Raw genomic sequence first — 27,529 nt, 5'->3', positions numbered from 1 at the left:
CTGACTCTATGCTGAGTGCAGAGCCTGATGCGGGGCTCAATCCCAGGACCCTGAGATCATGACCTGAGCCAAAATCAAGAATCGAGCACTTAACCAACTGAGCCACCCAGATGCCCCTTAAACCTGATTTTAAATCAAAAGAAGATTTAGGCCATTACTCTAATAAACATTTTAAAATTAATACCTATTAAGGAAATCACAATTTTTGATGCTATTAATTTAGTACAATGACTTTGGGCAAAACTTGCTTCAGCTTTGGTAAGAGTTAGACAAATTTAAAATTATACAACATGGGAGAGATGCTAATTTTTCTGTGGTATTGCCAAATTTGATGCCAACTTTTTTATCTGTCTCTGGAAATTATACAAAAGGTGTTTGAATTAATTAGAAACCTAAAACTTTACCGTGTCACAAATAGGCAATGAGAATTCATAGGAGGAAATTTTAAAATGCATTGTTCTTATAAGTAGTATAATGATAGTCAAGTTTATAATTATCTAACACAGCAATTAAAGGTTCATCAAATTTTGAAATAATTTAACATGGGAAAAAGTGGCCGATGCTATTTAAAAAGAAAGAATTAATAGAAGAGCACATATCTTTTGTACCTGTAGGCAGCCTGGGGAGGTGGATTGTTGCTGTCCAGAAACCACTCCCATAAACTCAGCGGCATTGAAAGGTAAGACCTGCGCCATTGCTTGTGAAAGCAAAATTACCTGTTTAGGCTTCTGTTCTCTTTCATTAGACTGTGAGCACTGATTGGAGCTGTTTTATCACCTAGGGCCAACTCTGTGACCTGGAATCCACATAAACTCATGGGTGTCCCCCTTCAGTGCTCTGCTATCCTGATCCGGGACAAAGTAAATGATTTCTATTTTTAAGTAGTGCTGTGATGGATGTCTTGGTAAAGACTAGCTTCTTTGTGAATGTTAAAAATCAAAATAATTATGGCCTCATTGAATTAGCACAGTGCAGGACAATTTGCCCTCCTAAACTGATCTTCCCCCTTGATCTTTAAGTAGCCACTGGGTCATTGAGGTGCCACAAAACCAAATGACTGTAAGCACAGGTGGTAACTCCATGTGTGGATAAGATCTGGGATGACACAGTGGGCGGTGATGAGGTCTATAAAAAACCTGATCATTCATGCCCCACTTATTAAAAACACCATGAACGAACAAAATGTCTCTTAGGGATCAAATTTGGCCCACAGGCCATTTGTTATTTCAGAGTGTAGGGCCAAAAATGTCGCTTATTTTAAGTGTAGATAACTATGAGTAACTGCAATATATTTTTAGCATAGAAAGCACAAATTTATGGGTTGTATGAAATCATTATATGCTTATTCATTTGTGTATTTTATCTCCATCAATAGTAAACGCAATGCTACACAGAGAGATAAGCCCATGATCTCCTCCAAGGAGGGATACAATGATGAGGTTCAACTTAGGAATTCTTATCTCCATGTCATTGTCAGAAATGCAAATGCATTTTATGTAGTATCAGTTACAGCTTTATTTTCTTTCTCTCTTACTCACCAGCAATCTAAAGAGTTTGGATATAAAAATAAAGTGTCGGTATTCTTACTACAAGTTGCCTTAACTTACTCTTTTTTAAAAAAATTTATTTGAATTATTTTTAAATAGTATTTAAATTCTAGTGTAGTTAACATACAGTGTAATATTAGTTTCAGGTGTACAATATATTGTGCTTATCACAAGTGCCCTCCTTAATCCCCATCACCTATTTCCCCCATCCCTCCCACCACCTCCCCTCTGGTAACCATCAGTTTGTTCTCTAGGGTTAAGAGTGTATTTCTTGGTTTGCCTCTCTCTTTCAGCCATAAAAATGAAATCTTGCCATTTGCCACAATGTGGATGGAGCTAGACGGTATCTTGCTTAAGCAAAATAAGTCAGTCAGAGAAAGATAAATACCATGTGATTTCACTTATATGTGGAATTTAAGAAACTCACTCCTGAGTACTCAGTGCCCACTTTGTCTCTTCTGAAAGAGTCTTTATTCTCTCTTAGCCTAGGCCATTCTCAGCGACGCAGGCTGGAACTTTTAGCTCTGCTTCAGACTGTGAAGTTGGCCACATGGTGGCCATATTCCTTCAATATCCCATCAATAAAAGGGCAGCTGCCTTGTGTTTGAAGCCTGCAGGTTAATAGGCTACTCCTTCCTGTCCTCTCCTGTGTGTCCAATATCTGGAAATTATAGTTTGACTACATTTGTTTTCTTTAAGAAGCTTCTGAGTTTGCTCCCTCTTCCTGTTGCTAACAGGTCTGTCCTCAACGTTCAGATTTCTGATATCTTTATGTTTAAGACTCAAAAACAAATGTTTTGCAGTCTTCCCTGATTTCTTCATCCATAGTGAGTACGTTGAAATAGTACATTTTATTCTGTTATCACATATCATGTGTTCCTCAAAGAAGTTAAGTTTCTGTTTCTTGTTTTATACTTCTTTTTTATCTTTTCTTAAAGACAGATAGATGATCAATGGAGGGAGAACAGAACCCCCAAACTACTAAAGCTTTCACTATTTTTAGGGTCATCTCTGGAAAATAAGCCTATTGTGCTGTAGCCTTAAATTAAGAGGAACATTTGATCCTTATCTATTCAACCATCTGAATGCCTAAGGTTGCACATTAGACCATTTTAACTCATGCCTTAATGAGCAGTTTAAACCAAGTATATTCAGTATTTGATGAATATATTTTTTGATGCTGAAAAGGCACATATAGGCACTATAAGTATATATATTTTGCTGTAACTGTACCTAAAATACAATTAAAACTATTTTAAATGTCTTTTATTTAATTGTTTAAGGGAAAGGAAGTGCCGTGTGTTTTGTTTTTGTTTTTTTAAAGATTTTATTTATTTATTTGACAAAGAGAGACACAGTGAGAGAGGGAACACAAGCAGGGGGAGTGGGAGAGGGAGAAGCAGGCTCTCCCCTGAGCAGGGAGCCCAATGCGGGGCTCGATCCCAGGACCCTGGGATCATGACCTGAGCCGAAGGCAGACGCTTAACGACTGAGCCACCCAGGCACCCCGTGCTGTGTGTTTTTGAAATGAAGTGCTAATCATGTCAATCTCTTTCAACCAGAAGAACTTTTTCATAATGCAAAATTGAAACCCATTCAGTGGCTTCTCATTGCTTTTAGGATGGGGATTAAAATCCCTGACATGGCCTACAAAGCCTGGGAGGTACAGCCCATACCCTTCTCGGCTCTCCCATTCATCTTGTGCTTCCTTTTGCTTTCTGCCCTTGATATCCCTTGACCTGCCCTTACTTCCAAGGAATCATGCAGCTTGTCGCCTATGACCTTCGCAGGAGTTTCTCCTTCTGCCTATCAGGGTCTGGCTCCATTTTGTCTCCCACACGTTCCCCCAGCATCTTTCTAGTTTAGCTCATACTGAACTTGAAAATGACTTTTACCCAGAAGTCTTCCTAGACTTTCAGACTAAGGGAAAAATCCTTGATCCTTAGAGTGGAATATTCCAACACTGTGAAACTCCTTCATAGCATTTAACCTTGGTACAATTTCACATTCACATATGCCATATTTGGTTTAGTGTCCAACCCACCCAACCTCCTGAAGCCCAGGTTGTAAGGTCCGTGGGGCAGAGCATTTCCACCCTTGCTCACCACAAATCCGCAGCCCCCGCACAGTGCGCAACAGATTGGGGGTAAATATGACTAACTGTAGCTTACTTATCACATCAGGAGAGTAGATAAAACTTACACTGATTATACTGTTTTAAAGTATTTTAAATAGTCTCCAGCTCTTGTCTAACATAACATTAAAAGGGAGTTTGAAGTAAAGAAAATATTTACATGTGTAAAGAGAAGTCCTAACATATAGATACATAAGGCACTCTTTTCAAGGTATCATTTCTATTCCTTTTCCCCTAAATACTTCAATTCTTACCACCACATTGTGCTCCTTTGCCTAGATCCACAGCCTATCCTAAACAAAGGAGTGTGAGATTTTTGCTTTGAAGTTGGGTTTCCACAAACTCCAAGACAAACTGCCCTTCTGTCAGATCCCAGATTGATCACTGTTTGGTTATGTGACCTTGAAGATTGCTCAATATGTTAAAGTATCCATTTCCTCAGTCTACAAAAATGATAGAACAATAGTACCTCTGCTATGAGAGTTCTGTGAGGCTCAAATGATATACTATTTGTGAAGCGGCCAGTTGATACTAAACACATAATATTGTTATTTGCTTCTTGTACAAAAGTTATGCTTGATGTATATTTAAACGGTACCCCGTCTGTGCACACGGATTTAGCCTTGGTTGTGCTCTCTCTGCACACACCCTTTGAGAAAAGTCTCTCTTTAACTGGGTGATGGGAAACATTTCTTCTTAACCATCCAAAGCAAATATTTCTCCACTCTTTCAACATCTTTTATGTGAGAAGCACAAAATTAAATGAATGGGTTACTTTATTCTCTACCTACTGTGACTCTCAGAGCACTTTGCTAACTGGCACCCAAACGGCTGATTCATGGGATAGTTTAGTTCAAGTGAACAAGGCCCTCAGTGCTCATTAACTTCAGTATATTGTAGCAAGTGATTCAAAAGAGCAGCAAAACTTCAAGGACTTTGAGAAAAGTTAAAGAAAAATATAGAAATCATGTTAATCCAATTATACCATCTGTTGTTCCAGATAAACCCAAAGAACAACTGGATATATTAAAATCCTAGAAAAGTAACATATTTTTATATAAGATAAAATTCTCTTTAAAAGTGCATGCACTGAATAACATACGGAATTGTTGAATCACTAGATTATACACCCAAAAGTAATATAACACTGTATGTTAACTATACCGGAATTAAAATGCAAAACTTTATACAATTTTAAAAAATAAAATAAATGAAGGTAACCGAAAAAAAGTGTATGTAAAGTAGAAATGCTAAGTTAATTGAAATAAATAATGGTGGTTTCTTACTGAAATGTATATAATCTGCATGTAGATATATTATTCCCTCTTTAGGGTCTTCTGGAAGCATGCAACCAGATGCGAGCTGGATGTCTTTTCCAGCCAGATAAACTCTACGACGTAGACTTTGACACTGGAGATAAAACTATTCAGTGTGGCCGACATGTTGATATCTTTAAGCTATGGTTAATGTGGAAAGCAAAGGTAGGAAATTGTCATCCCTTTTATTAGGTCCTCTTCATTTGGATAAAGAGTATAGGCTATTCCATTTTTTTAGAGTTCTATTTGGGTGTCTTTTCCAAAGTTTTAGTCTCATTATTTTCCTAAACATCTCTCAAGAAAACCACTATATTTCTAATTACAGATGACAAGCTTGGCTTCTCAGGTCTAAATTCCAACTGAGGTGGAAAAAAATTTGGCATGTCCCACTGTTACTATATACTCTACCAAACTGTAGGAATAAAAATCTATTAAGAATATAAATTTGTCTGCAACTTTTTAAAAAAAACTGTTTTTTCCCTCCTACTCATTGGAATTGTTAATAGTCAAGTAGACATAAAGTCAACATAGATTCTCAGATGTGAACCCTTATTTATTACATCGATGTGCAATCTACCTTGGAGTCAAGATCAGCAGATGTTCTCTCCAAAGATTATGACAACAGCAGGATATGTTCTATACCCTTCGCCTGCCCCTTATTTATAAGTTTTAACTTAAATAATTGGCATGCTTTTAGAAGCTGTTTCTATCACTCCATCCCCAGTCCTCTATAGAAAGATGGACATTGGGTTCTGTGCAGATGAAAGCTTTGACATGAACTAACACCATCTATAATGTATTACCGACACTGCTATTTAATTTGACGTCTTTTTTTTGTTGTTCTTGTTAGAAATCTATTACCACAAAACCAGAGACACCACTTTTCATAGAAGTCACCCAGCAACAACCTGATGTATAGTCAACATTCTGATACAAGAATATCAGTTACTCAGGAAGACAATCAGCCATTAGTTCATCTTGGAGTTTCACTGATAACTTTCACTATTCAAAGATATGCATTGTCTAAGTTCTTTTCCTGAAGATTTTTAAATATCCAGTTTGGAAATTTCGTTAAACTTGCTTTAAAAAATATTCTAAGTTCAAATTTTTGCAAACACAAAGCTCAAAATTTTGTGTAGATCTCTCAGACACTGATAATCCAAATATCCCTCAGTCTGATTCTGTACATATTTTACTTATGTAAATATTCTCATGGACCTCCTGAATTCTGTAAGAGGTTGCTGGTTCTGCTAAAGCTTAGCTGTCAGTCACTGCATATACCTTGACGTTCCTTAAATGAGTATATACACCTAGATACTTGTCAACAGGTTTATCCTTGAACTCATAAATGCTCAATATGTATCGAAACATTTATAAAAGAAATTATATATGTAAGGGATTATGAAAAGCATCATATAGTTCATCTATTATTTTATACAATAAAGGAGTGGCATTTAACCTTTTTTAATGCAATCCACAGTAAGAAATAAATTTTATGTTGTGGCCCAATAATAGATACACACACATAATTAAAACAAAAGTTTCAGGAAAACATCTTATAATATGAAATTCTCTAATATTTTCTATTTTACTCTTTCTCTTTGAAAGAAAAGCTGGTATGACCCACTTAACTGGTTCTATTATCCACCAATGGCCTATGACCTGCAGTTTAAAAGGCACAGATAAGCACGTTTGGCCTGGATTAAGCTAGACTGTCAAAGAATTGTGTACTTGGGCCACCTTGTTTGGCCTTCTATAAAACAGATGTGACCACTGAATATTTAGTATCTATATTTATTTACTTCATCTTTCCTATAAACATAAGGTTTCTGAATCAGAGGAAGATCACCTATTTACTTAGAGAATATCTCAGTGTCAGTTTTCCATACCCTGGTTCCCCCTCAGGCAACACGGTGAGGCCATGTCACATCACCCTATGTGTGCAAAGGAGATTTCTACCACAGGACAGGGAGCCTGCATTTCGGAAACTGGAATCTTGTACTTGAGCTGGCACACCCACTCTGAGGGAGAGGGAGGGAAGGAGAGAGCTCATGTTTACCCCTGAATGCTAAAGTATCTTCTTTTGAAAAGCATTTGACTCCTGGGGAGATAAGAAAAATTTAATACCCTTTCAGTGGGTGCAGATGATTACAGAAAAACTCAGTATACACTGGAATGCAAATGCTTTTCCCATTAAAAAAACATGACTCACACTGGAAATCAAGTTCAGGAAATATCCATAGCAGGTTCGAAAGGGAGGAGTTGACTTGCAAGTTTGAAAAATTCTATTTTGTCCTCCTTTGCTCTAATTACACAATGTGTACTTCATTGATGGTAGAAAGAGGAGCCACTGTTAATGAAATTCATATTTCTTATAAATAAAGTCAATTACATAAAATACTGATAGGTTATAAAAATAAGGAGACAATCATATACTAATATGAGATGCTACAAACATTGACTATACATGCAAAAGCAAATATAACACAAAAGCTTCCTTTTACATGGATTTTTCTGCATGGGTTGGACTGCTTTTGGATTCTTAAAATGAATCTGTTTTGGCCATGAGAATGCTATAGGGAGTTTAATTGTCCAAAAGCCCCATCTGCTTCTCTTAGATTCATAATGACATTTGCCCCAGGGCTGTTTCCCAAAGTTTTCTCCCAGCCAGTGACTGAGTCTAGGATTCTAAGGCATTCCCCTTCCTGAGAGGCATAAGGCTCTTCTGACAGCTGACTTGGTGTGAGGCCTCCCCAGTGGCCTTTCTGTATTTTCCTCAGACTTCATGGTAGTCTAGGGAGCTCACCCCACTTAGGCCCCCTTTCCCCTTCACTTAGGGTCTGACTTCTTCTCGTAATCTAACCAACTCCTCCTAATCTCTTCCAACAAGCTACTTCCACCACTAAAATCCTGGCACCTTTAATCTCATCGTGATGTCTGCTTTTTGGAGAACATGGGCTAACGGGGGCCAATAAAGCTTTAACTACAAGTGCCATTGTCTATAATATTCGACCTTTGTAGATTTTTTTTCACAGAGCTTAAAGATGCATTTGCAATATGGACACATACCTTGATATTTTTAAATGCCAATCCAATATGCATGAATGCCACCAAAAGTTCTATATGGAAAATTCCTGGAAAGTAGTAAATTCTATGGTAATCACTTCAGTGATCCTTGGCCTCATTTCTTCAGAATTGAAAGTAGGAACATTCTTCATCAATAAATTTCTATTAACTTTTCTCCTTCCCTTTTTAACTGTTTATAGCTTCCCCCAAACCAGATTGCCCTCAAAGAAAAATTTCTGGCATAATATCAGATGATAACGTGGTTATCACAAGAAATCAGTCCATTGATATTGAATCATTCATATTCTTAAGCATTTCAAATACTAACAATGCCTTTTCCAAATGAATGTTTGTTCAAAATTGTGAGAGTTGTTGGTTCTAACCACATATTCATAAATTAAATTTTTTACATATATTATATATGTGTACATATAAAATATACATATTATAAATATTACACAAAATATACATATATACTTCCTGTGGAGAAAGATATTGAATTCACTGAAAAGGATAAGGAGTGAAGGAAACAAATTCTGTTGGGAACAAGTTCTGGTTTGAGCATAACGTGTGGCCTCTTAGGGCTCTTACCATCCCCGCTTGCTCAGTTGTGTTCACCTGTACTCGCATGGAGAGTCACGGAGCTCCCACATATGACAGGGCCAGTGGAATCCTGTGTTCATTGAACATTGCGAATGCTGTGTGTGAATAGGGTGGCAAGACATGGAAGTTGCCTGTATCTCCTTAGCTCACATGCATGATCCACAGTCTCACTAGGGACACTTTATTCACTTTACCTACAAACACAAGCCCAAGGCAAAATTTTAAAGAATTTCAGGACAGCAATGGCAGAGAATTAAACTAAACACAAATCCCTTCTGAGTATAAGGCCTGCGTGACCGTGCAGGTGGCATGCCCATGAAGCCAGCTCTGATTACAAAGGCTTATGTATTGAGAATCCACGAACATACCACTTCATGTGGTTGTAAAGCCTAGAATAACTGTGAATGCATACCCACAGCTTGGGTTACGGGTGTATGGACAGAAGCAAAGAGATCAGTTAGGAGACAATTTCAATAATGGGGAGAGAGTGACTGGGCCGGCAGAGTGGCAGTGGACAGGTTAAGGAATATTAGATTCTAATTACATTTTGAAGGTAACCCTTATGAAATTTACCAAAATGTTAGATGTGGACTAGGAGAAAAAGCAGAAGTTCAAGGATAGGAGAGCTTTAAGGTTTGGTCTTTAGCAACTAGAAGATCAAATTGATACATTATTGACATTGGAAAGACTGTGGGAGAACCAAGTTTGTGTAGAAAGATCAGGAGTTGAGTCATGGACATGCCATTTTGAGATGTTCATTAGTCATCTCAGTGGAGAGTTGAATAAGTAGTTTAGTGTATAAGTCTGAGATTCAGAGAGAAGGTCTCAAATGAAAACAGGGTGTGGGAAAGTCACCCCCTGTGTAGTGCTTAGTACCACGAGACAAGCAGAAATCATCGAGGGAAAGAAGGTGGGTGGAGACACAGACTGGACAGCGCTTCTGTGTCTCAGTTGCCCACCTTTTAGGGCTCTTCTAAAAGTAAATTTAACCATGTGATTCAAGGACTGAACTGCATGCCTGTGATGTAGCAGAAGCTCAACGGTTGTTAATTTTTAAATACATTCTGCTGGCAAATATGCCAAGAGCTTTATTTGTAGTATTTCTCCCACTCCTCATAACATTACATGTAATTTTAAAAAATTTGCTCTACATACTAGACAGATGAAAATTACATGTCAAGATATTTAGCGAACATGTGTAGATCTAGGCCCTGCAGTATGGAAGCCTAAGTAATTGGCCTTAAGTTCACAGACAGTAGGGAGCAAAGTGGGATAAGGATCTGGAAATAAAAATGAAGTAATAATGGAGAACACCTACGAGTAGTAAGATAATAATCACATTATTTAAATAAGTACATTTAAATAATTGTAATCAATTTCAGGAACTTTTTCAATGTAATTTAAAGGAACTTACTTTTGAATGGAAACTTTATTTTAATTTTTTTTTTTTTTATTATAGGGAACCCATGGTTTTGAGGCACAGATCAACAGATACATGGAACTTGCAAAATACTTCTATAAGGTTTTGAAGAAAAAAGATAACTTTAAGCTTGTGTTTGATGCAGAGGTAAGGACTTCTTTTTTTTTTATAATTTAATTGGTTTATACTTTGTTTGCTGAGAATTCTTACCTGAATTTTACCTGAGATAATTTTAAAAGTATACTTAGCAATTATCATAAATATTTTTATCTTATCTAAATGCAAATCACTTAGGTTTTAAAACCTGTTTCATTTAAGTTTTATGTCTTATATGCCAAGGGTCCAAAAGACTTTTATCTGATGATTATATTCAATATTTTCATTTTTAAGACAATTAAAACTACTTGGTTACAATTGCTTTTCTGATTTCTCTGGCACAGAATAAGAGTAATTTAATTGTACTTGCTTTTTTCTTGTATGTTATACTATGCAGCTGGGTTTCTGGACAGTAGATCATAGGAGAAGGTGGACTTCAAATTATGATAATCTTTAGTAGATCATTATTAAGCCACTAAGTAGATATTAATGAAAAAAATTGAGATTTTTGCCAGCATTCTGTCCACTTTCCTCTCCAAGTCCCAGTCAACCATCCAGTGGCATGAAACCATGCTAATAAGAACAACTGTTAGGAAAAAAATGTGCTTTGTCTGTCTTTGAAATTATTTTCTTCTGACTATATTATTATCTTAATTTTTGTGAGTCTCTTGCAGTCTTAAGTGGAAACTAGAAGTAAAGTCTTTTTTTAAAATATAATTTAATTTAATTTTTTTTTTTTTTTTTAGAGAGAGAGAGAGGAAGGGAAGGGGCAGAGGGAGAGAGAGAGAGAATCTTAAGCAGACTCCACACCCAGTGTGGAGCCCCACATGGGGCTGGATCTCACGACCCTGAGATCAAGACCTGAGCCGAAATCGAGAGTCAGACGCTTAACCGACTGAGCCACCCAGGTGCCCAAAAGTCTGTCTTTTTTTAAATACTGCATATCCTCTACTAGTTTATTTTCCTCTCCGAAATGAGCTTAAATTTAAGTAAAGTTCTCTTACACTTTTTATCTATGTGAAAGACATCTACTCACTGAAACCAGAAAGCTTGAATTCACCTTGAAATAACCTTCCAGAGGTTATTTCAAGGTGAATTCAGAGAGAGGTTAATTATATCTGTTGAGGATTTTGGAAGTGTAAACCCTCCGATCTGTACCCACAGCCACTGCTTTAGTGAAGTCTTCTCCATTCTTTCCTGCCTTACTATCATAGCCTAATATTCTAATATCTAATATTCTTCTCTCTCCACTTGTTCTCTCCTCTAATCCATTGTCCATATTTCAACCCAAATGACCTTTCTCAAATATGAAACTGGAACTAGCATTATTGTTTAAAATATTTTGAGGAATGGTCATGGAATGGGCGGCTGAAGATCTCTGAGGGAACTGATAGCCCAGAGCACATTGAGGATGACCTGCAAAAATAGGAAAATCATCAAGAATTGTGGTAGGAGAGGTTTTCGAGAAAGACAGCAAGAGCCTAGGCCAAACTGGGAACTCTATGAGGACAGTGACCATTTCTGTTGTTTCTGTGCCCAGGGTCTGATGTGTATTAGGTCCTTAAAAACTATTTTTAAACATATTAACAATCAAATTCATTAAAATACCTCTGAAATACTTAAGGAATTAGGTAGGGTTTTAAGGATACTTGTAAACTTTTTATGTTTGATTTAGCCTGAGTTCACCAATGTCTGCTTCTGGTATTTTCCACCAAGACTTAAACATATGCCAAAAGGTTTTGAAAGAGATCAAGAATTCCAAAAGGTAAGTGTATGTGTGTGTATGTGTGTGTGTGTGCTGTTTTTAATTTTAATATTGCCTTTTAAATAATGTGTCTGTCTGGTTAGTTTGATTGGCTAGTACATGGTGGTCATGTGGCCCCAAGCAATTAATTTAATACTTGTATAGAGGTGAGCTCAATCTCAACATGTCAGTCATTTTGCAAATTAATCCAGTCATCATTTATATAATTGAAAAATATTTACTGAGTGTTTAATATGCAATATGCTGAGTTTCCTACTCTTTGCTTAAGCCATTCATCAATTAATGTATATCAGGTGTTCCAATAAGAGTTAGAGGTATAAAATAAATTAGACAGAATCCCAGTCCTAAATTGGCTAAGAAAGCTTAGTAGGAGAGAAGACAAGAATATAAATCATCACAATTCTTAACAGCAATAGAAGAGGTAGTTGGAGAAGAGTTACAAAATTTGAAATACTTATCAAAAGATCATCTGAGCAAGAATGTGAGATTTTATTAGAGAACAATAAACAATAATACTGAAAAAAAAATCCAAATGAATATCATAGCAAGGGGGATATTTTGTCTTTACCTTAATGATATATGTTAAAATAAAGAGGATCACCACCATTATATGTAATTTATCACATATATTTATTGTAAGTTTTTAACCAATCTTAAGCATGCATCCCAGATACACATTTTACTTTGAGTTAAGCCACCATCATAACCACTTAGCTGGGTAATGTGGGGTGTCCTAGCACGCACTGGACACAAACTCTCTGATATCAGTGTTCAAGAGCTTCAGCTTTTTCAATCATCAAAATCTCACTGGGCTTGTAAGGCCTAAGTGAAAATGAAGATCGTTTTGTTTTGCTTTTTGCTTCTCATAATATGACTTGTTAAAATCTTTCAGGGTTTGAGGTAAGTTTTAAGTGAAACTCTTCCTAGTTTTCTAAATCTGTAAGTGTGGTCTTCCACGAGGGCACTTACTACCAGCTGAGAGCTAGTGAGGCACGTATTTACACAGACTTGCAAGCTGGCCCCCGAGGTACACACAGCTCATTTACCAGAGAGCTGTCCCTCTTAGGGACATGTTCCTGGATGGAAGGCAAGGGGAAGACCATGAAACAATTCTTTAAAATATTGCAGGCAATAACTAGTATCTATTATTTTATGATCATCTTGATTAACTAAAATATTAACTAGGGAAGGACACTACGTGAAATGCCCGACTAGAAGGGAGATAAATATATATTGGCTTCTACACAGCCATTACATAAGCCTTAGGGGGAAGTTAAGTCATGGATAGCATCTGCAGCAATCTAAAAGTGAGCTGTGTGCAGAAGCAGAAGTTTTGAGAAGAGGAGCAGGTTGAGGGGTTCTAGAATGCCCTCTTCTGGCTTTCCTGAGTGTCCGCGCCACTTTGCCCTGCTGATAATACCCCGGGAAGGTACTAATGTGACCCAGTGTCACGGTGTGTTGTTGCTGGAAGAGCTGTTCAGGATGATTACACAGGCGGGATTTGTTTCCGGGAAATTTACTAAGAAACTGTTTTGCTGCAAAACAGTGACCTTGTAGAAAAACTCAAGATGTAGTACAATAATTCAAATAATGAAAGTTATAATACCAAAATATGCCATTTTTCCATTTCCTATTTCCTTTCACCTCTTTCTCAGATACTTCTATTTGAATTGCCATATAAATATAAGCAAGATGTCATACAACCTTCTTTAATGCATTCTAGCACCTTTATCTTATTTTATGCATCTGGTCATTGTGAAGTAATGAGAGCTACCATAGGAATATAGAGCATGATGGGTGTTATTTTTTTTTTCCTGTACTCAGCCTCTTCTTAAAAATTATCCCTGATAGTTTTAAATTGCCTGCTATTTACTCCGAACTAATGATAGTTATGTAGCCATCTAGAATGTGGGAGAGCATATACTTGTAAAATTACCTTTTAATAATATTTACATTTACACACAGATTGCTCCGAAGATTAAAGCACAGATGGTGAAGGAAGGCACAGCCATGATACGCTACCGGCCATGTGGGGACAAAGTAAATTTTTTTCGAATGGTTTTTTCTAACCCTGCCACAAGGCGAGCAGATGTTGACTACCTTATTGATGAAATTGAAAGGCTTGGAAAGGATTTATGAGACTTCAGTATGAGCTTGAATACAAGTGTGAACAACAACTTAAAAAAATCTGCTGCTGAAGATAACAAGAGAGGAATACTGTAAGTGGTATCCTCTTTTAGAACTTATGATTCTCTTTTATCCTTTGCTATGTAAGATGATGAAAGGGAAGCCGGTTCACTGAAGATAAATAAGTTCAAGTTCATTCATGTATTTGTATTTTCATTAATTTGATCGAAATTATTGAAAATCTGTTAAATGTCAGCTACTTTTCTTGGTGTGTTCAGAGTACACCAGTGAGTCAGAAAGATAAAAATCCCTCCATTAGAGGATTTTTGTAAAGGAAGAAGTTCCACTGTGGGCATTCAGTAACTTGGCATATATTTACATGTTGGAATTAACTGAATAAAGACTTCCTGAATTGAAATCATTTTCAATATCACATGGTAGTATTCTGTCTCTGTAAAAAATAAAATCAGACACAGCATGTTTCTCTTTTTCAAACAGATCGGATGGAATACAGTGTTCTGTATTTTGGAGCAGAGAGACAGGAATGACAGGGTCTGACATCTCCCTTTTGAACCTTGCCTTTGTATTTAGAAGGGACTGTGGGTCTACCATGTTTCTATGCAAGAATTTAATTCATTTTTTTCTGCAACACCATTTTTTTTTAAGATTTTATTAATTTATTTGACAGAGAGAGAGCACAAGTAGGCAGAGTGGCAGGCAGAGGCAGAGGGAGAAGCAGGCTCTCTGCTGAGCAGGGAGCCCGATGCGGGGCTCGATCCCAGGACCCTGGGACCATGACCTGAGCTGAAGGCAGCTGCTCAACCGGCTGAGCCACCCAGGCGCCCCTCTGCAACACCATTTTTAATGTCTCTAAAGATCAACTGCAGCGACATCTTTTACAGTTCTCCAAAAGTATATCAGCCATATTTTATAAAATGGAATCAGGTGGCTCCATATTGATGATATCATTAGCGTTTTCCAGCTCCACTTTGGAGATAATAGCTAACATTAATTGAGCACTTACTGTATATCAGATGGTATGCTAAGTATTTCAGCTTGCACAGTCTCATTCAGTTCTCTATTAATGCTGTGATTTAAGTGATTTATTATCTCCATTTCACGAATGAGAAGATGAAGATTTAAAGAGTTTAAATAATGTGTTTAACATCATGCTGCTGCTAAGTAATGAAACCTAAATTTGAAGCTTAGGATGGTTTCTTCTCAAGTGTGCATGACGAAGAATCTGCCAAATATCTGCTGTAATTAACATTCACTACCTACCAGTTGAGCCGTTTGTCAAATCACTTGACTTAAGCAGTTCTCTTTGCTCTTCTCTGAAACAGGAATAATAATGATGCCCATGCTACAGGTTTTTGTTAGAATAAAATAGTTATGTTAAATATTTTTTTAAACTGTGTCAGTTTTTCTTTTACAATGTATACATGTATCAAACCATCATGATGTACACTTTTAATATCTTACAATTTTGTCAATTATATCACAATCAAGCTGGAAAAATAAAAAGATATTTTCTCGATATAGAAAAAAATCAAATGATTCTGTAACTTCAAAGGAATCTGAAAACTTAAAACTTAATATCACGTACTGGGAAAAGTGGAGGGAAATACAGGGTTGAATCTAGAGAAAAATATAAAGAGGGAAAAAATTTCACATAGAGTATATGTAACTTCTTCTTTATAGCTTGTTGACAATTTACTTTCCCCCAGTAGACAAAGAAGCTGGAAGAGACCTATAGCGTTGACTGTGTATAGGCTTGGTGCATAATTAATGTTAGTGTTGCATATTTCATTTTTTAGTATGCCAAATAGAACCAGAGAGTTAAAAATATATACCAAGTAAAAATAAAGTTCCATAACATTGGCTTTATCTTTATTAATCATTCAGGGTTACAATCTGATATTGTCACGTTTCTTTACTGCAGAGGACATTGTACCCTTCTGTTTTCCAAGCTGTGTTGCATTCATTCAAGTTAAATGTGTAAGAACTTCTATATTTTAGAAAGAAAAACACATGAATTGGGATAGAGATTCTTTTCAATTGTTTTTCTACCAAATAAATAAGACATTTCAGATCCAAAGTTTTCCTCAGAGGAAACATAAAATTGATTATGCTACAGATTTTGATCGGCTGTGTCTTTGTGAGATATAGGGAATGGCACTTTAATTATCTAAGTGCGATGTATCCCTTGATAAGAATTACACTGTTCTAGACTGGAGGGTTTGTTCCAAATGTGATCGGGTTTGTCAGGCTTAGAAACATAAATCTGTTTCTCCCCTATGCATTATGCATGATTGCCTATCATTACATAAAGGTTATCAAAGAGATATTAAACATTTCCTTTTCAAAAGCGCACCTCAAGTTTCTTTGTCCCTATATTCACAATTGTGGGTACTCGTGTTATTTCTTAAAAAACACTTGGAAATAAGAATATAGTAAATCATAATACTACTTCAATATAATGTGCATATTATGTGGGTTATAGAAACAGGTTAGAACAGTGCTTTCTTCTAATATCGATTCTATGGATTAAGCAAATATTTTTTGTAGCATTTCCAGAAATCTACAATCTGAGTTTTTCAATGGTGCCCCGTTAATAGCAATGAACCTAATAAGAATTGTTCTATTATTTTGAGGTATGCAACATTTTCAATTATTTGGATACCTTTTTTACACAAGGTTGAAAATTTGTGACATTTAAATTAAAGGATAATATTCATTAACCTATGTCACCCCTTACCTCCTTGACCTTGGATTATTTTTTATTTACTGGTCAATCAAAATTATCTTAGCCACAGAACACTTAACCACTTTTCCCATGGCTGTGTTCTCTCAAACAAGCGTCTGGCATTAGCCTTGAATTGCATGAAATAATGTGTGAGTTTGCCTTCCATAGCTTATAGAAATTCTATAGAAAGTCCCCTTTCTTGCTGCTAAGAGATTTAGTTTAACATGAAATTCTTAAAAGAATATTACCAAGTTGTTTATTTAAGCTTTTACCAAACATAACATAATATGTTTTTAACACTATGAATGTCATTCATTTAACCAAAAGAGATGACTCCCAGAGAGACTGTATCTCCAGAATTTAGAGTACAGTGAGGTAGACCAAAAAAAGAAGTTAATGTATTTCTTAAAATTGTATTTTTGATTCAGAGTGCTTCTATAGAATCATACACAACATATAGGCTTTTATTCTGATGGTAGTTTCAAGGATGCATTAGAGGAGGTTCAAGCCTTGAGCACAGAACCTTAGTTTTAGAGGCTATTGCAATAAGCCAAGGAAGGATAAGGGCCTAGTAGTGCCAACCAATAGGGAATTAAGAGCTATTTAGGAAGTAAAATTACCAAAATGTATCTGGAAGAGAAAAGTTGAAAGAGCCTGCTGTTTAGTTTCTAGCTTGAGAGACAGCTTAGATCTTAGTAGCACAGAAATCCAAAAGGGAGAGCCTTGTTAGCACAATGTCATTGGTCTATTTAGCTTGCATATAGGAAGTAAACTGGAATTTATGAATTCAGAGGGTTTAGCGCTGTGGAAAATATCACTTAAACTGTGTAACTATTGGTGTATAAAGTGGAGATGTTTCATGATTGAATAAGCTCCCTTCTGTGTAATTAATGTAGAATCATACATTACTTAGAGACTCTATATGTTAATGCAGGTCACAGAGCATCCTGAACCAGCACGAAAGAATCTGGGAAACCATTGGATAATTCCATACCTCTTCCTACTTTCTGCTTCATAATCACCTCTATCCTCGAGAGTCTTACTAAGGCTTTGTACTGGATAAGATCTCTGGTTTGTTTGAGTCTGATTTAACAGTTGGATCCCTTGTATTATCTCAATGCTTATCTTTTACCCAAGAGGCTGATAAGGAATATTTGAAGACTCTGGTGCAGTTAACTCTTAAATATTTCCAGTGCAGCCCTGCAGGTGTGGGCCTGGAACAGGGAAGAGCCACTAAGGCCCTATATTAATTATAAACAATCTCTCTTTTGCTGAATCACATTACTCTATATCCTTGCATTCTTCAGTTTTCTGTCTGGCTTTTGTCTCAGCTCAGTTGGTCCTATTACTCCCTTTGATTGAAGGGTCAAGGTTTTGGGGTTTTTTTCACTCCTCCCCCCTCAAATGTCTGACTTTGACATCAGTCCTCTATCCAGGTCACAGCTTTTAATGTTCATTCTGACCAACCAGTCCCTTGCTTTTCCTCATGGGCTGTTTGTCAGACTCTTAACCCCCAGCCCACATCAAGGGTTCAGGAATACCAACCCCCAAGTGTCTGTGCTCTCCTTGGCACCTTCCTCGTTCACTTTCATTGTAATGAGACCCGGTTCTCTCCATCAAAAGTGTACCTATTCTGCAAGGTTCAACCCAGGGTACCTCCTCCTGAGTCTTTTTCTTGGGCCAAACCCTCCAGTATGAAATGTGAGTACAAATTCAACAAATATTTTATAAGAATATTGGAATTTATTCCCCCAGTCTCATGTGAGGTCTTATCTCTAGGTCCCCATCATAGTTTTCCTTTTTACAAATATAGTAGTTGATGGACATTAAATCTTTCTCATCTTCACTCCCACATGGAATGTCCTCTCACCCTAGAAAACAATTTTGCAAGAAGCTTCCTTGATACAATGATGATAGCAGCTATGCTGATGTTATTTAAACTATATATAGAAATAATAGATATCCCATTAAGTCATATCCATGTACTCCCAAATTAGTGAACCATTTATAAAGAACATGGATATGCCTTCAATTCTGCACCTCAAAGGATATTTCACAGTCTTATCCTCACCCAACTTCCACGCAATAGTCTGACATTTCCTGCTAAAAATAACTTTTAATTTTCTTGAGAAAGTAATTTTGAGGGATGCTTGGGTGGTCAGTCGGTTAAGCATCTGCCTTCAGCTCAGGTCATGATCCCAGGGTCCTGGGATCAAGTCCTGCATCCGGCTCCTTGCTCAGCAGGGAGCCTGCTTCTCCCTCTGCCTTCCACTGCCCATGCTTGTGCTCTCTCTTTCTGACAAATAAATAAATAAAATCTTTAAAAAAAAGTAATTTTAGTACATCTAGTTGCAAACCTTACTATGTTTTTAATTATAAAATAATTAAATTACCTTTGGTCAATAAATTCTAGCAGAACCTTAGGCTATGATTCCTTGAAAGGCCATGAATATTTTTGCTATTTTTACTTTGATAAAAACAAATAATTAAACTGGGTCCTACAACTGCCTAAGTTTAAGTCACTGGTAAACTGCGTTATGAAAGTCCTATGGGACTACATCAAAATAAATAGTTTTTGTACAGCAAAGGAAACCATCAACAAAACAAAAGGGCAACCTACTGGATGGGTGAAGATATTTGCAAATGATATATCTGATAAGGAGTTCCTATTCAAAACATATAAAGAACTTATACAACTCAACACCAAAAAAACAAACAATCCAATTAAAAAATGGGCAGAGGACCTGAATAGACATTTTTCCAAAGAAGACATACAGATGGCCAGCAGACACATGACAAGATGCTCAACATCATTCATTGTCAGGGAAATCAAATCAAAACCATAATGAGATATCACCTTACCTGTCAGAATAGCTAAAATAAAAAAAAATAAGCAACAACAAGTGTTGGCAAGGATGTGGAGGAAAAGGAACCTTGTACACTGTTGGTGGGGATGTAAATTGGTAAAGATACTGTGGAAAACAGTATGGAGGTTACTTAAAAAAGGTAAAAATAGAAATATCATATGATCCAATAATTCCACTATTGGGTATTTACCCAAAGAAACAGAAAACATTAATTTCAAAAGATATATACACCTCTATATTTACTGAAGCATATTTACAATAGCTAAGATATGGAAGCAACTTAAGGGTCCACCAATGGATGAATGGATAAGGAAGATGTGGGGTATAATCACAGTGAATATTATGTAGCCACAGAAAAGATGAGATTGTGCCATTTGAGACAACATGGATGGACCTAGAGGGTATTATGCTAATTGAAATAAGTCAGACTGAGAAAGGCAAATACCATGTGATTTCACTAATATGTGGAATCTAAACAAAACAAAGCACTAAATGGATAAAACAAAAAGCAGAATCAGATCTATAAATACAGAGAATAAATTGGTAGTTGCCAGAGAGAATGGGGCTAAGGGTTGGGCAAAATTCGTGAAGGAAAGTCAGAGATACAGGTTTCCAGTTAGGGAATGAATAAGTCATGAGAATAAAAAGCACAGCATAAGGAATATAGTCAATGATATTATCATAGCAAGATAGGACATATGGGGACAGATGGTGGCTACACTGGTGGTGAGCAGAGCATAACAGGAACGTATGGAATCACTAAGCTGTACATCTGACACGAACGTAACATTGTGTATCAACTCTATGCAAATAAAAAACAACAGATGTAAATGTGATAATAGGTAATGATAATCCCTAATCTTTGATAGCTGTTTTCCAGTTTAAAATCACGTTGGCATAACTTAATTTTAGCTGATTCTTTTCTAAAGACGGCACCATCACAAACTGTGAAAATAAAGAGCATAACAAAGAGGTTAAGAGCATGGATGCTGGAACCAGGCTTCCTAGGATCAAATCCTAGCTCTGTCCCTTACGAGCAAGGCAAATCGGGCTAGTTCCCTGCTTTTTCTGTATTCACTCTCCCCATCTCTCTACTAAATACTGGTAGTACTTCCTCACGGGTTGTATGAGAATTACATGGATTACTTTGCATATGTTACATACTTTAAATGTGCCTGGAATGTAATAAGCCCCTAATACATGTTAATATTAATACCAGAAACACCAGCTTTACGAGTGTTCTTGTTTATTTGTTTGTTTGGTCTTTTAGGTAGGTTTCAAACTCACTATTCTGTTTCAAAACTCAGATTCTTTCTAGTTTGCCGTGCTGCGTTTCCCTGTGCAAAACGTGTGTGAAAGGCATGATGTGGAACAGTCCGTAGCTGGGCCTGGAAGCCTCGGTAGGAATTTGGCAGATGGCAGCACCAAGAAAAGTATGATCTCAACTGTTGAAAGAAGAAAGATGTAAAGATTATGAATCTGTTACTTGAGTGAAAGGTATTTCAAATAATTCGACAACACTCCCAAAATGGAAACACTTTTACTCTGGTTCTATCATTTTATTTCCTAGGTGCCAAGAACACCACCTTTCTGATAAAATGACCAGACTTTATCAGAAAATGTAACATTAATCTAGAAGGAAGAGGTATATCTTTATCTGGGAAAGAAGTTTTACCAGGATTTCAGCCCTGAGTTATTCTTGATCCAAGGTGAGTTTGCCCATTACATTAGGATGTGCCGTGAGCTCAGGGTCCACCTGTCTGAGATAACAGCAAGAATAAAAGCTATTTTTGAGAATCCTACTCCCAGTGTTTACCAATATAAAGAGATATATGAGATATTTATGAGAGACTTAGGGATTATTTTTTTTCTTATTCACCAATTTAAAATTTTTTATTTCTTTTTTCAAAAATTTCTATCTAAATTCTAGTTAGTTAACATACAATGCAATATTGGTTTCAGGAGCAGAATTCAGTGATTCATCACTTACATATAACATCCAGTGCTCATCACAACAGGTGCCCTCCTTAATAAGAGTCTCTTACGGTTTGCTTCCCTTTACCTCTTTTCTTTTTCCCCTCCCAATATGTTCATCTGTTTTGTTTCTTTTTTTTTTTTTTTTAAAGATTTTATTTATTTATTTGACAGAGAGAGACACAGCGAGAGAGGGAACACAAGCAAGGGGAATGGGAGAGGGAGAAGCAGGCCTCCCGCGGAGCAGAGAGCCCGATGTGGGGCTCGATCCCAGGACGCTGGGATCATGACCTGAGCCGAAGGCAGACGCTTAACGACTGAGCCACCCAGGCGCCCCGTCATCTGTTTTGTTTCTTAAATATACCACATCTTCTTTATCCATTCATCAGTCAATGGACATTTGGGTTCTTTCCATTGTTTGGCTATTGTGGGCATTGCTGCTATAAACATTGGGCTGTATGTACCCCTTCAAACCTGTATTTTTGTATCCTTTGGGTAAACATCTAGCAGTGCAATTGCTGGATCATAGGGTAGTTTTATTTTTAACTTTTCAAGGAACCTCCATACTGTTTTCTAGAGTGGCTGCACCAGTTTGCATTCCCACCAACAGTGTGCAAGGGTTCCCCTTTCTCTGCATCCTCTCCAACACCTGTTGTTTGTCGTGTTGTTAATTGCAGCCATTCTGACAGTTGTGAGGTGGTAGCTCATCATAGTTTTGATTTGTATTTCCCTGATGATGAGTGATGTTGAATATCTTTTCATGTGAGACTCAGGGATTTTTGAGACAGCAAGCAACACACTTGGATCAAAATAATCAATGTTACATTTGCTGAGGTTGGTCTTGTATTCCCAGGCAGACCATATAATCTTGGCTACAGAGACCTCTCATGTATTTGGAGCTTGTACTTGGAACTGACCCATGATTTCAGATTTTCTCTTGGCAACCCTGCAGTCCTGTCTGAGAGCATTTTACCACTGCAGTCCCTTGGGAATATTTCATGCCACAGTTAATCTTTCACAGATAGTAAACACAGTATTTCTAAGTCTCAGCTCCCTTATTCCCATTCGTCAAATTATTTAAAGGTAAATAGAAATAGAAGTGAAGCCATATCCAAATTATCCTTGGCTTAGTCAAGAGCTAGAGGTATGACACAATTCATAGTTTATGTTAATTCCCTTTGCCTGATCACATATCTCAGGAAATAATTAGCATAATTAAAAGTGCAACAACCTCACTCAACACGTTAACTTTACCATGTGCGCTCTATTTCAGTGACTTATGGATAATTTTGAAAATCAACATTACTCAGCCCCTCTCAAATCCTATGGAGTGATTTTTGTATAATTATAGCAAGTACATTCGGTAGCTGTGTGATAAATTAAAATTTCCTTGGAACAGATGACTTATTATGATAATTCAACAGTTCTGGATTTTTGCTACAATAACTGTATCGAAAAGTTAAATGCCCCCAGGAAATAGGATGACGAAAATGTGAAAATGCTAGCTATATACAGTTGTTTAATAGCTTTGTTAAATTTGGTCTGTACTTCTTCCTTGATTTCCAACGTGAAGAACATTTCTGTGGTTTTGTTTTTCTCTTATGTGAGAAGAATAATTTTGTATCATTTTTCTTTTCATTTTATGCTTACCTTTCACCTCCTAACTCCAAGACCATGAAAGATAGAGACTTCCTAGTTGAGTATTGTGAGACAGGGCTTAGGCTAGGACAAATTTCCTTCTGCTTTAATTTGTTCTGGAGGTGGTCTTAGTTAGGGGTAGAAATATTATATTATGCTGCTATGGGGAAATAATTGATATGCTGTACTCTACTGCTCATTCCATTCCATTTGGCTTCCTCTGTCCTGCATTGGCAAGTACGTTTCATGCCCTCACCCTGACATAACTTCAGTTATTGGTAACTCCACAGTTCTGTATTCTTGTAACAATTCAGCACTCACACAGACCCCTTGGAACTTGGAAAATTTCCGCTGCTTTCCCCACACTGTGTTAGGGATGCTGGACTCCCTAGGAGAATTGCAACATAACAAGATATACCACAATTTTTGTTTTTTGGCCCTTTCCTTAAACCTGTTCGGGATCTTTCTGTTTTCTGCATTACTTGTCCTACTTGTGCAAGACAAGGATATAGACTGACTGTAACTCTCAGAGATTGTTCTGGGAATGCAAAATAGAGCAGGCATGCTGGAAAACACGGACTTTTTTGTATAAAGTGAAACACAGACTCACCATAAGATCTAGCAAATTCCATTCCTAGGTATTTATCTTACAGGCATAAAAACTTATATTTTTAGAAATCCTGCATGCAAATGTTTATTTATAACAGCTTTATTTCACCAAAACAAAAAAACCCCAAAAAAACAAAACCCCAGAAACCACCCAAATTCCCTTCCACCAGTAGATGGACAGACTGTGGTACCTACTCCATTGTACACTCTCAGCAAGAAGGAGAAAAAAACTCTTGGTTCTGTTGGTAACACAGATGACGCTCAAATCCATTTTGCTAAGTGAAAGAAGTTACATATGAATTGTAGAAAAAGGCAGAATTATGGAGACAAGAGATCAAATGAGTGGCTCCATACGCTGAGGGCTGGGGGAGGGCTTGTCTCTAAAGGGGCAGCATGAGGGAATTTGGGGGCCATGGAACTATTCTGGGTCATGACAACAGTGATGGATACATTACTCCATGCCTTTGTCAAATCCCACAGAACTGTGTAACACAAAAAGCAAAATTTAAAAGAGCCTATATTTCACAACTCGAGCCACATGACAAATTTCTACTTTGGCAGAAGATCTGAAGTATGAAAATAACAGCGAGTCACAAGAATTTGGGAGAAATAGGAATTGAATAGGATCCTGTACAGTGGGCTTCTGAGTGATTCTGCTTGGGGAAAGGAAAACAGAGAAGCTGATATCAAGTTTCTCTCCTTAATTTCAAACGACTGATCCCTGAACCCTCAGTGGGTCTTTTACATTTGTTGCCATGACAACAGAGCTGGGGTAAAAGAGCCACAGACTATGGTTCTCCAGAAATTACGTGTTTCATAGGATGATGTAACTAATAAAAAATGATAGTGCAACATACTGCTCTGTAGGCTCAATCTGGTTCTCTTTTGGTGCAAGCTGTCTTCCTAACCATCCCATCAATTTTTATGAACTCAAAGCCTGGTGAATCATTTGCCCTTGATCCACCGATCATCACAGGCTTTGGTTTCTTCAGACCACATAGATTCCCGCAGTCTCTTCCGCTGAAGAAGCTACTCTTATGCCCGGTGCACAATTTTTACTAGTTTGATAGTTTTCCTGAAGCTTGTTCATTGGCAGCAGAAGAGAAAGTCCTTGCTCAACTGACCTGTGGAGACAGTCTACTGAGTTATGACTTCTAACTCTGTCTTTACAGATTTCTCCCCACTGCAGGTGTTGATGGCTCATAGGAAATTTTTTCCCAATAATGTCTCATTTAATAATAGATACTTCTTATATTCAGTTGGATGATTAGCTCTACAAGGACAGGGACTACCTCTTGAATCCCATTTTGTAACCAGTGCTAATGACATAAATGGGAAGAACACAATTAATATATAGTTATCAACTGCTAACACTGAATACATTGCATTGAAATGATATGCTTGGCAAACTGGCTCTCTCACTGGACAGCAACGTCTTCTGGGTCAGGGATAATGTCCTATTCTAGTCCTAGAAAATAATGGGAATACACTGATGCCTAGCATATCAATGAGTGTCATGCACTTAGATGGACAAAGGAAATGCTTCAGGATTTTGTTAATACTATAGGATAGTGGAATTTGGAATTATTTTCTATATTTTTTCTACAATGTGTGTCATTCCTCATCCCCTGTTCACAGTAGAGAAATGATAGAGGAGCGTAAAATAATTTAATGCATAGAGCATATATGACATCAACTACAGATTTATAAAAACTGCATAAAATCAGGAGTTAATTCTTTCATTAACTGCAGTGGCCCTAAACAAGTCATGTAATATCCTGAATTCCAAGGTTTTGGGTATGTGTATCATAGGGAAGCAAAATCAGAATTTTTAAATATAATGACTTTATCTGATTATGTGCCACACATTATCTTGCCAAGGTTGTTATGGCATTCTCCCAATCCTTAAGCAGGTTTCTGCAGTGCATTATTAAAGATTACTGGGCTGGAATTCAGTGCTTTGGGTGTTTGAACCTTGTATTGTTTGTCGTTCCTTTACTCTGGGTCATGACCCCTCAACATTGGTCCAATCCAGTGATTCTCCAGGGGAGCTTTTTAAAATAATAAAAATGCATGGATCTACCCCAGACAAATTAAATGAGAATTTCTGGGGTTGTGATCAGAATATTGGTTATTGTTGTTGTTGTTGTTTTAAAGCAACCCTAGCGATTCTAAAATGCAGTTAAATTTGAAACACTGGTTTACAAGCCAATAAAGTTAAATAGAAAAGTCTGACCTCACTGGGTTCTATCCCCGGAATAGCCACCAAGAAATTGGCTAGTTGCTTAAGAGAATGAATTTACACATTTATCGTATTCAGTATCTTGCTCTACTACAACATTTGATGAAAGTTCAAATATTTACTTTGAGCCTAAAGTATCCAGTTGACCAAAAGAGCTCATTTCTCTAAGCATTTAATATGTTAATACTATGATCTATGATTTTGGATATAGGTTCTAAGTAGAAAAATATATGATTGGTCAAAGAGGTCTTATGATATTGAGAGAAGCAATCATTCATTCTGGAATGCAAGTAGCTGAATCTATTTCAATCATATCTCTCTCTAAATCAAAAATAAACATGTCTTTTGTAAAACTATAGAATTAAAGCAAAGCTTATTTTAAGGATACTTAAAGTCCTCATGTAAGTGACTTCTAGGTCCGTAAGAAGGATACAAATAGCCTATTTTGTTTCTCCATAACCTCCTCATGTGTATCAACTAAATTGAGAAGACTTAAAGCCAGTTACTTATAAGGAATAAAAAGAGATTGATTTATTTAAGCGCAGGAAAAGAATAAGAAAGTGAATACTCCCGGTCCTCTCTGTAACTCCGTTCACCAGGTAAGGTTGCCTCAGGATTGTTTTGTCTCTCCCTCGGGAGGAAGAGCAAGCCAAGAAGAGGAGCTAATGACTCATTCCAGACTACAGCTCAGCTACAAGGGGATGACCTTGCTGGTCTGGGAAGAGCTGAAGGAATGCTGCGGGGTCTCCTGGGATGATGCAACAGAAAATAGGGCATCACTCCCCCAGCACTTGGTGCTGGCTACAACTGAAAACATTTTTTAAATGATTTAAAAACCGCTCCTTGCTCCTCTTAGAAACAGCCCCAGCCCCAGCTTGTTACTCATGGACTCATTTTATCCATTGGATGGCGCTGGTATCTGTGGTAGGGTGGGCGGGACCGCTGTTTTCAGAGGCTTAGATTACCTTTGGATCAGGTGCTGTATTGCACTTAGAAAAATAACAGTATAATTTAAAAGAACACAACTGCTATGGGTTTTTCATTCTGCCCCATGTAGATTAATGTGAGTCTCTAAGTGATTTGAATAAAAATATACTTCACATCTTAATGTAAATAGTTTTATCTTACTAGTTTGGGACTACTTGCCTTTACCATTAATCTGGAAGTTTCCTTCATGTAGGCTAAGAGCTGTTCTTTCATCTCATCTTCCACGGTGGGAGGCTTTGCAGTGTCTCCATAAATATGTCAATAAGCAAGTAACTTCATTTCCATAAACTCAAATTTTGGATGTACATTAAAGAACATGTAATGTTTTAACGTGGTTATTAAGAATTTCAATGTGTCCTTTTCTGAACTTCCCTCTCAGAAAAGTGCTGATT

At 37.0% G+C, this 27,529-nt stretch overlaps 1 protein-coding gene across 1 annotated transcript in view; it reads left to right on the top strand.

Moving 5' to 3' along the window:
* The window catches only part of LOC118530348 (glutamate decarboxylase 1-like), a 42,609-nt gene extending 28,523 nt beyond the window's left edge, over positions 1-14,086 (top strand). The window contains exons 8-13 of the mRNA XM_078060484.1: positions 615-679; positions 782-860; positions 5,013-5,162; positions 10,126-10,233; positions 11,858-11,947; positions 13,913-14,086. Coding sequence (XP_077916610.1) covers positions 615-679; positions 782-860; positions 5,013-5,162; positions 10,126-10,233; positions 11,858-11,947; positions 13,913-14,086 — 666 coding nt within the window. The remainder of the gene's footprint in view (positions 1-614; positions 680-781; positions 861-5,012; positions 5,163-10,125; positions 10,234-11,857; positions 11,948-13,912) is intronic.
* Positions 14,087-27,529: the final 13,443 nt, after the last annotated feature.

This window comes from Halichoerus grypus, chromosome 13 (assembly GCF_964656455.1).
Source record: "Halichoerus grypus chromosome 13, mHalGry1.hap1.1, whole genome shotgun sequence".
Classification (NCBI taxonomy): Eukaryota; Metazoa; Chordata; class Mammalia; order Carnivora; family Phocidae; genus Halichoerus; species Halichoerus grypus.
Note: the sequence above shows the minus strand (reverse complement) of the source record. Positions and strands in the feature narration are given on the sequence as shown.